This window comes from Filicampus tigris, chromosome 5 (assembly GCF_054856515.1).
Source record: "Filicampus tigris isolate MCC_2025a chromosome 5, RoL_Ftig_1.0, whole genome shotgun sequence".
Lineage (NCBI taxonomy): Eukaryota > Metazoa > Chordata > Actinopteri > Syngnathiformes > Syngnathidae > Filicampus > Filicampus tigris.
In genome coordinates, this window is record NC_141221.1 from 7,054,536 (window position 1) to 7,067,037 (window position 12,502).

The 12,502-nt window shown below is 39.3% G+C and overlaps 1 protein-coding gene across 2 annotated transcripts in view; it reads left to right on the forward strand.

Annotated features, from left to right (window-relative positions):
• ipo11 (importin 11) overlaps positions 1–12,502 on the forward strand; it is a 94,374-nt gene that overhangs the window by 30,409 nt on the left and 51,463 nt on the right. For both annotated transcript variants that reach the window (XR_015086711.1, XM_086029748.1), the window contains exons 14-15: positions 907–954; positions 5,914–6,019. Coding sequence is in view for 1 of the 2 variants with exons in the window: in XM_086029748.1 (XP_085885874.1) it covers positions 907–954; positions 5,914–6,019 (154 nt within the window). In the remaining variant the exon portion in view is untranslated. The remainder of the gene's footprint in view (positions 1–906; positions 955–5,913; positions 6,020–12,502) is intronic.

The following is a 12,502-nucleotide window of genomic DNA, read 5'->3' on the forward strand; positions in this document are numbered from 1 at the left end:
ACTGTCGAAAAGAAACTTTGAATCGCTCCTCTTTTGTCTACAACCGCTTCAAAAACCAGTAAAGCGTATGTTAAATATGGAGAAACAGACCCTAATGATGATAAGAGGTTCAGGTAATGGATGGATGGATGGTTTGATTTGCTTTTTTTAATTTTTTGAGGGGATGGTTACAACAACAACAACAACAACAAAAAAATCCAATGCATTTCATTGGCTAGATCGCAGACATGGCATAGTTGCTCTGGCACCGGGTCTTATACTGTCCTCTTCTACAACGTGAGTAATTATAATATTATAGTCATGTTTTGTGGATTTAGAATAAAATGAAGGACAAACATAGTACCCGAGTGATGTTAAAATTTTGAATCAGTCATTTTTATAAGAAATTCAGAAAATGAGTTCTTGCACTTAATGTTGGTTTGCTGTTCGGTAGTTTTATGCCGTCCTTGAATATCACTTTTTATGCACGAGAGCCCTCTGCACTGGAAAAAATAATGGAACTATGAGGTTATTTTTGGTGTTTTAATGTTTGACATTTTATACCTATGTTAAACATGAAATACTGTACATTAAGATACTGTGTTGTACATTGGTTCAATGAAAAAACAGATACATGCGCTTATTTTGTCCATATTTAAAATGAGATTTTTGTCAGACATCTGGTTAGGAAGCTACAGTACAGCTACAGCCCCCCCAGTAACGCTGATGAAAAATTGGGACCCTCAATCATTTTAAGTTGCGCATTCCTAGTCCAAACTATTAATAGGGGCAATTATCACCTTCAGAGGAGTGTCAATTATTGGCGCAAATTCCGTATTCACGATCAGGCTGGGTCCCTACCTATCCAACCTGAATAGGGTCCATTCTAGTTCTCTCATAAATAAAAGTGTGTATGTTTTTTTGCAGGCCCAACCAATGTGGAAGATCCTGTTCAGTTGTTAATGAAGGACGCGGGTGAGTCAAACCTCTCTTTTCTTCTCTCTACAATCTACATAGTCACAGTGTTTGTACTTCTACGGAAGGTCAGCGCTGCCTCTTGAGATGATTTACCGGTATTCAAAAGTGAATCAGATTGCCTCCTTGTGGATACTTCTACTAAAGTGTTTGCCAGTTAAGACAATAGTCATCTCCTGGCAGTCTTAATAAAAACACAAGTTGATAATGAAGCTGTACATTGTGTGCGCTGCTGCAGATAATTACAATTGTGAGTGTCAACACTATTGAAGAGAAAAATGTGTGATGAGTAAATAATAACCATTTTAACAGCACTCTTAATAGGATATGACATTAATGATGCGGTTGGGTTGTTCGTCCTCAAACCTCAATAACAACCTGAGTTTGGAGTCTGGACCAGACGCTCTTGTCCATCATTCAGCCTATAAAACATTATGTGTAAATGAATAAATGCAAGTCAGGGCCCGGGGTGTTGTCAAACCACAAGCAGATACATTAACTCTTTATATAGCTGCACTTCTTTGAGGTTTTAATACATTATCCCCAAATCCTCTGAGGTCTCTTGGCCTCATAGGAAGTGAAATTGGGGTTTACAACTAAATAGAAACTGAGAAAAAGCTAGATTTGGACTGGGGCTGGGTGGTATGGCTGAAAAATATATCACGATATAAGTATTTCATATTTGTCTATATTGATTATATATTGATTTGTGTTCTTTTTCTTTCTTTTTTCTTCACTTTTTTTTTTAAACTATTGAACCCAGGGAAAAAAGTTTGAATATAGGTAATTTTATTTAACATACCAATGCTGTCCTGTGAAAAACACTTAAGTCCTTTTTTTCCAATTTTTGTTTTTCATATTTACGTTAATGGGTTTCCGTGTCACAAAATTGGACACATCTTTTTCACAGGATAGGACGATATAATACCTACAGGACCCTTAATATTAAGATATTACGACTTAAAGACCTCAATGCAACTATTGCGCTATATACATAAAGATGTATTGTAAACTGGTAAATATAAAGATTAAACAAACTCCTTTTTAAACAATCTTTATAGGGCTGGGTGTTATGGCTTAGGCTATGTGAAAGGGTCTAGCTTTTTAAAACCAAAAAAAAAGACACTCATAAACATGTCAGCATGAAAAGACCCGAAATTGACTTCCCAGCAAAGAATTAGACGTTTATTTACTGCGTCTATAATCTCTTTAATTGCTTGGAAGAAGTTAGTTGAACAAAGCGTACCATTAGCAGAGTTTCCGACAGTTCCATTTACCTGTCCTGAATAGTCAACTTCTAGCAGTGTTTCATTGATAAGAATCAAGCGCCTGCTTCAGCACCTTCAGCCCATCTGCCTTGTCTGAGTCTTTGTACTAGCGCATCTGTTAGTCAGGATGAATGAGAGCAAATGTGACCAAGCGGTGTGGAGGTGCCCAAGCTGCACATGGCATTTGCATCATTTTTTTTTTTTTTTTTTTTGTCCTTAGAGGCATATGTGCACGCCACAGTCCTTCTGCCATGTACTTCGGAGGACATTATCTTGGCTTCATTCTCCCTCAATAGCGGATGCCCTGCAGTCATCAACATCCTAAATGCTTCACTGACTGCATGATTTCACTGCTTCTATAAGGGCATGGGCCTTATAGCTGTATCAGACAATTGTTTTATCGTTGTATTTATAAATCTTGTTTTTACCATCATCACATTACAGCGAATCTGATTTATCCAGCCATCCATTCTCTATGCGGGTTAGTTGGTGCCTTTATCGACTGACTGGCACATATCGACAAGTAACCATTCACACTCACACCTATGTACAATTTGGAGACCAGACCTCAGGACTGTGAGGCAGACGTGCTAACCAGCTTTTATCTCAAAGCTGGGTCAACACCATGTTTAAGTATACAGTTTATGTTATTCTTAAGGCTACTGTTTCAAAAATGTTTTGAGAAAAATCATTTTCCTGGACACTCAGCAGTTCCTGACTTAAATCAAATCTTCACCCACGCAGAATTAGGGGAGCAAAGTTGGCATGGCAATTTTTTTGCCCTCTGTAGTATCTTGAGTTATAATGGAGGCAGGAAGCTGACGTTGCAACGGTCTTCCCAAATTGGGACAAGGGTGTTAAGTTAAACACCCGACTTTTCTGTCTGTGTCCCAGCCGACACTGTCACTGACATTTTTGAAATCTGATTGCCGGATGCTGTGTCACTGTGTAAATGTGAACACTGTTTTTTCCCCCCAGATGTTTTTTTTTTGTTTGTTTTTCCTTGCCCTCCTGGGGTTAATAAGATCAGGGGATGTCGTGTATATGATCTGGTGCAAATGTGAATCCCGTTGAGACTTTCCTGTGATTAAGGGCTGTATAAATAAATTTGACTTGACTTGACCTGACTGTTTTGGCAAATCCTGTCTTAGCTTGGTTTTGTGCTAAAGGCAAAGGTTGCTTTTATTATTGCTGTTATTATGGTATACAGTATACTGTAAGATTATTGTTGCATCAACCATGACATTTGGACTATATGCTGTGACTTTTTTTCCACAACGTTCTGCAACTTTTCATCTATTGTTAGCTTCTTAATGTCATTTTCAGTCGACAGAAGTGACCAAATGGCCGCCTCCAGATATGACTAAAAAAGGGTGGATTAACTCTTAGTCTACAAACGCAATATTTATCAGAATGCCTTGTTTCAACTGGTGGGCTTGCATAGAACATATTCTTGAAAAAAATATGTTTGGGTTGACTTCCCCTTTAAGTATTATGTTAAAATAAAATAAACTAAATTCATTATTCTCCGGATATTATTTTCAATTGTTAAAAAAAAGAAAAGAAAAAAAATCTCTATATATATATCGATATCGACTAATATGAAACACTTATATCGTGATATACTTTTCAATCATATCGCCCAGCCCTATGTACACCTTCAACCAAAAACATGACATCATGCCCAAAGTGCAGCCTCGAAATTCACCGCAATAGACCTAGCTATTGAAAAAGACAGTGAAGGCAAGCACATTAATTCGGAGTGATTGAACCAATGCAACTAGGTCAAAGGGGTCTTATTTTTGGTGTGCATGTTTTGCTTTGGCACTAGCAGTATTTTCATTTTTCTTTGTGCTGTTTCCACTTACTTTCCTACAGCAATGTTGGCAGTTCTTGTTTTTTTCCCGTATTGTATGCGTAATATGTGCGGCTTTGAACTAGTGTGCCTAACAGACGGAATTTTACGGTACTTTTACTACTCTAATGCAAATATTTTGCACGGTCTGCGTGGAGAGAGGGTGATTTCTAATCCAGCCTTTCTCAAACTGTTTTCAACCATGCACCCTTTTAATTCATAGAAAAAATGTACGCATACTCAAAACCAACTTGGATTTTTAATGTCACGCAGAGGGTGAGCACTGCACATACGTTAGTTTACAAATCCCTCATTTAAGCAATAATTATCTAAATACAGATTCACTAAAATGTTGAGGTGTGTCAAATTATCTCTCCGTAAGTACATCATGCCTGTAAACTATTAATTATTTATTTCGGAATGTTATAATGTTGAGCGCTTGTCACATACAAAATACCAGAGGTATGTATTTTACTCAATTTTGCTAGTCCGTCACTCGACATACTTCAACGGCCAGGGTACCCGTCTGTCATTCGTCAGTCCATCTTTTTTCGTGACGGACTTAATTATAATCGCCAGTCTGTCAATCCACCAGTCAGTCCCTCATTTATGTCCGTCACATAGTCCGTCAGAAGTCTGTTGGTCCGTCAGTCGGCCCCCCCCAAAAATGTCAGGAAAACGGGTGTCTGCCAATGACGGACGCGGTCAGTGACGATTACACTGATGGATGAAAATCCACTTCCGTCATTCGTCAGTCCGTCTATTTTAAAAGCTGTCCCGTCAATCGTCAGCAAAACAGTCCGTCAGACTGACGACCCAGTCTGTCTCTTTGTCCACCTCTGCACAGTACAAGTGGGCTACTTTCTACTTTCCAGCAGGGTGGAATGGAAAGTGGCATTTAAGTGGTCGTTATGCAAGCAGACATTTGTTGTTTGTAGTTTGTATCCTTGAATCAGACACCGGAATTGCACTAGTGAGAGATAAGAGAACGTCATATCGAACAATGGTCCCCAACATTGTCTTTGCCAGGGACCGGTTTCACGGGAAATCTTATTTTATTGGACCGGTATAGAAACAAAAACAAATGATTAACTGTGCAAACCACCATTATGCTGAATGTAGTTTTTGCAATTAGTGGAATCCCTGCGCTTGTTTTTTGTTTTTGTTTTTTCAAATGGCTTGCAGCCCAATACTGATCCAAAACCTGTGTGTGGAGGACATGAGTGTTTGCGTGCGCATGCACGCACGCACACACACATATTTATTCATATTATCTGTACCTTAAAAAAAATTATAACGTAATGGAAAATGTTCTTCTTTATTAAGTTTCCTGTACTCTATATTTTTTGCAACATAATTTACTTTTCCCAATTGAATGCTAACTTGTGCCAAAGTACGCCAAATCAAATGCTGTCCAAGTATTAAAATTAAATATTATTGGTATAGTATTAAAAAAAATTAAATCACAGTCAGCACATCATGTCAATCCACTGATGATTTTACAACATATATTTTTTATTGATGTTTTCTCTGGCTACCTGCTACTCTTTCTGAGATTCTCTGTTGATTTCCATGCTGCTGACGCTCATGCCAAAAATGTACTAAGGCCAAATTGCCTTAATTTACTTTCATGTTGACTTTGGTTGCTTTCTGCAGTTGAAGGGCATATCATTCGCTCATCTGAATACTGGAGTCGTTCTTCTGTTGAATCCTAGAGCTTCATTTTTAAATACAGTACATTAAATCTCCTACTTTATTGTAGAATGCTGTAAAAAATGTACTGGATCTGGATTTGTTGACTCTGCTTTTGTGGCCTTTTTCTTTGATTATCTGCAGTGTTCAATGCAGTGGGACTGGCTGCCTTTGAGCTGTTTGACAACGTGGACTTTGACCAGTGGTTCAAGAATCAGCTTCTTGGGGAGCTGCAAGTCAGCCATCACAGGTGACGTTGCATTTCTGCGTTATATTGAAGTCCATATCACTGCTGTTGGGTGGAATCTTTGTATCTCCAAAACATGACTTTTCATGAGACCACAAAAACGTTAAAACTGACCAAAAAGATAGATTTATGAACAAATTTAAAGGGTAAGTCAACGCAAACATTTTTTTTTCAAGAAAATGTTCCCAGCAGGCCCACTAGTTGAAACAGGGCATTCTGTTAATTATTGCGTTTGTGGAATAAGTGTTAATCCACTCGTTTTTAGCCATCTCTGGGGGCGGCCATTTTCAGTCGACAGAAGACAAAATGTCCGCCCCCAGAGATGGCTAAAAACGAGTGCCTTTTGCTGCTTAACTTATATTCCACAAATGCAAAATTAATCAGAATACCGTGTTTCAACTAGTGGGCCTGCTGGGAACATATTCTTGAAAAAAAATGTTTGGGTTGACTTATGCTTTAAAATTTTAAAACTTTCCCAAATTGTGATCCATTCTGGCCCGGTGGCAGCAATATGTACTAAATATGCATTGGTGATTACAATTTATCAAATAAATAAAATGAAACAGTCTGTCTCGAGAAAACGACAAAAATATTGCACCTATTTTTTTTAAAAAAAATTTTAAATGAAATGTTTGGTTTTTTTCTGTCTACATGCATGCATTTTAAACATTTCATCTGTCATGAATTTACTGCAGTGCAACCTCTAATGGTGCAAGTCACAAAAGTGGTACCAATTGAAGTCAGAGTTCAATGCAAAGGTCAACCAACATTTTTTTGTTAAAATTTGCCTCAGAATTCAAACAAAACTTTGAGTTCAAAGTATCATCGGGTGTGACTTAAGCTACTCGATTCACTCTACAGGGGTGCTTTTTTTGCTTTGGCTTCTTATGCTTTTTATGGCACAGATGTAAATAGTGATGATTACCATAGAACCAGAATGCAACGTACTGCGATTTGAAAGGATCAATTTAAGCTGTACATGCAGTTGCGAGCGAGGAAAATCCTGCATCGTTAATATCGTTGTTTTTGCGATATTAATACCTTGAATGTTCATATCTAGATTTCAATACAATGTTATGTAGTTCATCCCCACTTAAAAGGGTGTGTAGTTTTACTTTATTTTCATTTTATTTGACTGTATTATCCATTTCTCTTTACATTTAGATGATAGGAATATTAAAATGTTAATTACAACGTTGCCTGTACAGTTAATGAAGGTTTTATGATGGCGACATTTTCAGCCTGGATCAAAGGGACTTACTTTATTTCCTATGGGAGGACTTTGATATGACATTAGAACAACTTGCATCACGTAATGAATTATGTTTGACTTTAGAGGTTCCACTGTACCGTTAGTCAGTGTACCTGGCATTTTGTGACACTGATGCGCATAAAAAGTAAGATTGTTTTTGCTTCCACTTGAATGCAAATTGCCATTTAACTTGATATATGGTGTTTTTCAGACATCAACAATGCTTAACAATGATTTTAGAGTTACTCCTGCTAATTGCCTATTGACCTCTGTTACACTGTTGAGTCGAATAATCAGCACAGTCAGTCTATGCCAAATGCCTCATTAGTATCCAGCCGATATGTGTCGGCTGCATTAACAACTGCTGCCTGTGTCCACTCATTTGCACCCAGACTAGTGACACAGCAGTTGAAGCGGCAATGCAGCCTCATCACACTCTCATATCGTCTGCAGACTCGGGCATTGAGCCGGGAGATGAGCACATTTAAATGTGATGAGATAGTGGGAGAGCGGCTGGTGTGAGTGATATGAAGAACAAAGGAGCGCCCTGCATGCACAAATGCCAGCGCAATCAAAGTACCAACTAGGGCTGTCCCAAACGATTATTTTTCTCCCGATGAATCTATCGACTATTTTTTGCCGATTAGTCTAACAATCATTTTTTCAACTCATCCAGAAATTTTTGGGTTGACGATTATTAATTTACAAAACCACTAATGAACACTTTTTTTTTTTTAATTCTTTGTTTATTAAAGTAAAAAAAAAAAACTTTTGAAATTGAATGAACACTCACATCTCTTTTAGGCAAGCATCATGTTGAGTGAACATGAATGAGGTATTTCTCTGTCCATACATTACAGTGACACAATGTGTGAGGTCGTGTTAAGCAGCCCAAGTATAACTAAAAAAATAAATAACTCATAAATAAAGTACAACGAGGAACACCCGCCACAAATGCAATGGGCCTCAAGTTCTGTTCCCCGCTCTGATCGCACGTGCCGGCGCGCCGCTCTCACATGGCCACCTTGGAAAATTGCCCACACCTGCACGAAAGACTTGGTGGGGTGAACTGTTTTAATTTCTGTGACAAAATGTAGTTATTATCCTTATCAGTTCAAGGCACATCCATAATACTAATAGTAACTCACCACCAGTTCAGTTTAGTCAGTGCTAGATGTAGTCATAGACCCCCTGCTGGGTTTTTCTTGTTCCAGTGTGCTGAATCAAGAAAAACTTGTTTCTGTCAGGTTGTACATGTTTCTTGAGCTGCCATGAATATGTAGATTTGTCATGAATATTAAAGCGTGGCCTTTTTTTTTTTTTCCGGAATTGTTGGCCTTTTTCCTTCTGTAGCAATTAGTGGTGTGTTTTTAAGGTCTCTTGTGCGTGGATAGCTGTGTGTACGCGTTGTATATACAGAGGCTGGCATGCATGTTTCCCAGCGGTGTACATTAGTTAGGTGAATATACAGTTCGTGCTCTGACATATGAGAGGGAAAAAACGTGCTGGTGGGAACGCTATCTTCAGTCACCGTGTTAGAGAAATACTCACAAAGAACTGTGTCTGTGCTGTTGTAATTATGAAGATAAAACGAAACCACATGAGCATTAGATTTATATACTTTGTATCAAAACAAACATTGGGACTGTGATTACAGTGGGAAATGCATTTCGCTGTTTCATTTCATTGTTGAAATAAGTCATCTACTTGGCATTACCTCAAGACAAACAAGATAAGTCCCTCTATTGGGCACTGCCAAGAGTCTCATTCAAAGCTGCTTTTCTGGCAGCTATACCAATTTCTAAAACTTGTCATTTGCATAAAAGGTGCAGTTATAGAAAATTGAAAGTGTTAGAAACATCTCTATCCTTCGAAGAAGCACTGCTCTTTAGATGCAAGATACAAGCTACAGATTCAAGTGGCCCGAAGTGGTTCATCAATTTTTGTTTTGTTTAGCTTTTTCTTATTCTTTTTCTGTTCTTTTGTAATGCCACCTCAGAGAAACACATTTCCTTGCAATGAACTGCACAAGAAAGGAAGCTAAACAGTAATACAAAGAACGAAGATAAATAATTGCATTTGTGTTTATTTAGCTCCGTTTCTTGTGCAGTCGTTTTTCAACAACACTTATGCTACGTTCACACTGGCCGCCACATGAACTGTGGTGTGGCGTGCCTTGCGCGCATCTGATCGCGGGTGTTCATTTGTGCATTTGCGTGTCCTTCGCGCCACATGTATCTGAGAAGAGGCAGGGTATTACTTGTTTAAGTAAGTGGAAAAGACCCACTTTCTGAATTTCCTAAGCACGACGGACGACATAGCAACCGCCGGCTGCTTTATTCGCGTTGTCCCACAAGTCCCATTCCGGACCATCGAGAAGCACACAGCTGCCATGAATTTCACAGCTTTCGCGATGTGGAAGAAGTGTGGCACCGTAAAAACACTTCCACATTTGTGGCCCTTCAGCTCGTCACTATTTTATTTTATTTTATTTCCCCCCTCCCCCTGACACATTTTTCATGAGGCGCATCCTGACAAACAAGTGTCCTTTCTTTTTGCGGCAGATTTCCGAAGAAAACAACTGCTAGTCAATCAGGCAATCAGTGAATTGGTATCACCTGTGGTTGGTTATTGTGCGGTAATGTCCAACTTGGTGCACATAAATTACAACCAACAGCTGTAAATTAAGAAAATGCAAAAATACTTACAAGATGAATCAACTCCTTTGCTGGTCCTTGGAGTTTCCATTGCAGGACGGATTGAAAAGCTCTCGGGTGCCAACAGACGTTCAGCTTGTCTTTCATTTGCTGAATAGATGCTGGACTCTAATTGGCTTTGCCTTCACAGCTGTGATGCGATTTGGTCACGGTGGTTCAATTTTGCTCAAGCTTGAGCGAAAAGGGGGCAAGGCAGATGTGTGTGATCGCCCGTAGCGTGTCCCATGACGTCCCGTCAAGGCAGCGCGTCCCTTGCAAGTCCGGCGTATAGTTGCCCCGTTCCAGTGTTTGCAATGATTTTCCAATGGTACTCATTTTTTTCGGTAGTGTATTTATCGTTTCTGATTCATGATTCTGATTCATGTGACGCCACGCACGCCTTCCCCGTCGCTTGCTGCCCTTTCGCGCCACAGCACGCCATCTGCATTAACTCTGTGTGAGATCACTTCGCGCTAATGGTTAGAGTAGCGTGTAGTGTAGACGTAGCATGAGGCCCGCCGCATACCGCCAGATGCTTTTGAAACCAGCTTAGACCAAATGACCGATGTAAGAGGACATGAAGTACAATATAAAGAGAATAATTGAGATTAAAGTAATCATTTGAACGTACCCGACATTATAAGTGAATACTTGCTACGTTTTGGCCACAAGTATTTGCTATTTCAATCATAAATGCACCCGGGTTCATTGCACACTGCAGCCGTTGTCCGACGCCAACAATTAAAAATCCATCTCCCCATGTTTAGTCAAATAATGCTTCAAAGTGCCCAGCTTTACCATGGTTGCGATATGCTTCATATATTGATTGTATTTGCGTGGCTTGGCGGTGGGCATATGAACATTCGGCCGAAATCTCGCCGTTTGTGGGCAAAAATATGAAAAAGGATAATGAACCAGAAATGGAACAGAAATTGATCTGGCTGCTCAGTACAGTATGAGTGTCTGTTAAATTCACAAAATACACACACACATTTACTTAGCAAACAAATTAAGTGCATACACTTACTATAATCTACGTGATTATAAATGACAGACATACCTTTTAAGAAGCAATGAAATTATCGTATTGCTCTGCCAACATCTGCCAAAAGTTTTGCTAGGTTTACTTATACCATGTTTAACTTGGCTTTATAGTTGTATAATTTCACAGAACAAAAAAAATGCACTTTTGGGCCATTTTCGGCAGCTTTTACTTGGAAATTTGTACTGGCATGGTCGGGCAGGCATCTAAAAATGGGTAGTGGCCAGATGTATTGACCAAGGGCCATCCAGCCACTGTTAATGTTGAATCCTGTAATGGCAGGCAGTATTACTGAACGCAGTGTTCCATGAAGGAGGTTCCGCTGCACTACAGCATTCCCAGATCATAATACCCTGTCTACTTAAGTTTGCCCTCTGGTGTTTGTCTATATCCCATTTCCCTATAAGCACAAAGAGGAACAACACTACCCTTGACTGGCAAGGAAAAAATGTCCAAACGCTGAGTTTCTACTGGCATTCCTGAAAATTAGAAGAAAAAAAAATGCATTGTCAGCATGAATACGATTTTTTTTTTTACAAAGAAAGATGAGAGTACAAAAAAAAAAGTTGGATACAGCATGCCTGCCCACAAAACTTTTATGATGGAGCTGAAAAACTCCATCTGCTGCAAGTCTTGTGAAATCTGTGGGCCATCGTTGTGGGCCATCGTTGTGGGCCATCGTTCCCCAAGCAGATGTCTGCGTGGACCAGAAATGGCGCAATGATGTGGCCAAATGCACTGATGAGGGTCCAGGTGCACCACATGACATTTGAAGCCTCTTCATTAACAAGATGGTCAATGTCCTGATGTCCTTGGTCTTGGTCTACTAACTAATCTTTACAATCAGTGACACCACTTATTGAAAAATACTTAGGGGTTTTGCTGTAAAAAATAAAAATACACAGAACCAACCCAGCAAGGACGGGATATTGCTGCAACTGTGTGAGCCTTCACACACCGTCCTGCAATTAGGTGATCGATGACGTCAGTGCAAGTGTCTGTAGTGATGATAACACTGAGCTATAACAAGGGCCGTAGGATTTGCCGACTGTTATCTATTAAAAGCAAGTTAATTTGTCAGAGGTATATTTGTGTAGAGGTAATGTAATTAATCCTTATTGGACCGTCATGCTCACTGGTGTCTGCACACACAAATAGTGAAGCTTGTGATGTTTACCTATGAGCTTGCAGGTTTAGTGAGCTGCTGAGTTTTGATATAGTGTCATTTCACCTTCGTGATACATCTATCAAATGTATCATTCCATTTGAGGAGGTAGAAGTTGGTGGGACCATGTTTGACCCCTCAAATAAATGAACAGTCAACTTGCCCACGCAGGATAAAAATATGACTAATGCTCATCCATCATCTGTGCTTTTAATACCCTCCATAGTACCATTGCCGATTAGCCAAGAAAGAGCTTTTTGTGTCCTCCATCCATTGTTTTGCATAGGCTCCATAGCCTGACATTTTTACTTTGCCTTTTGTGGCCTGACCT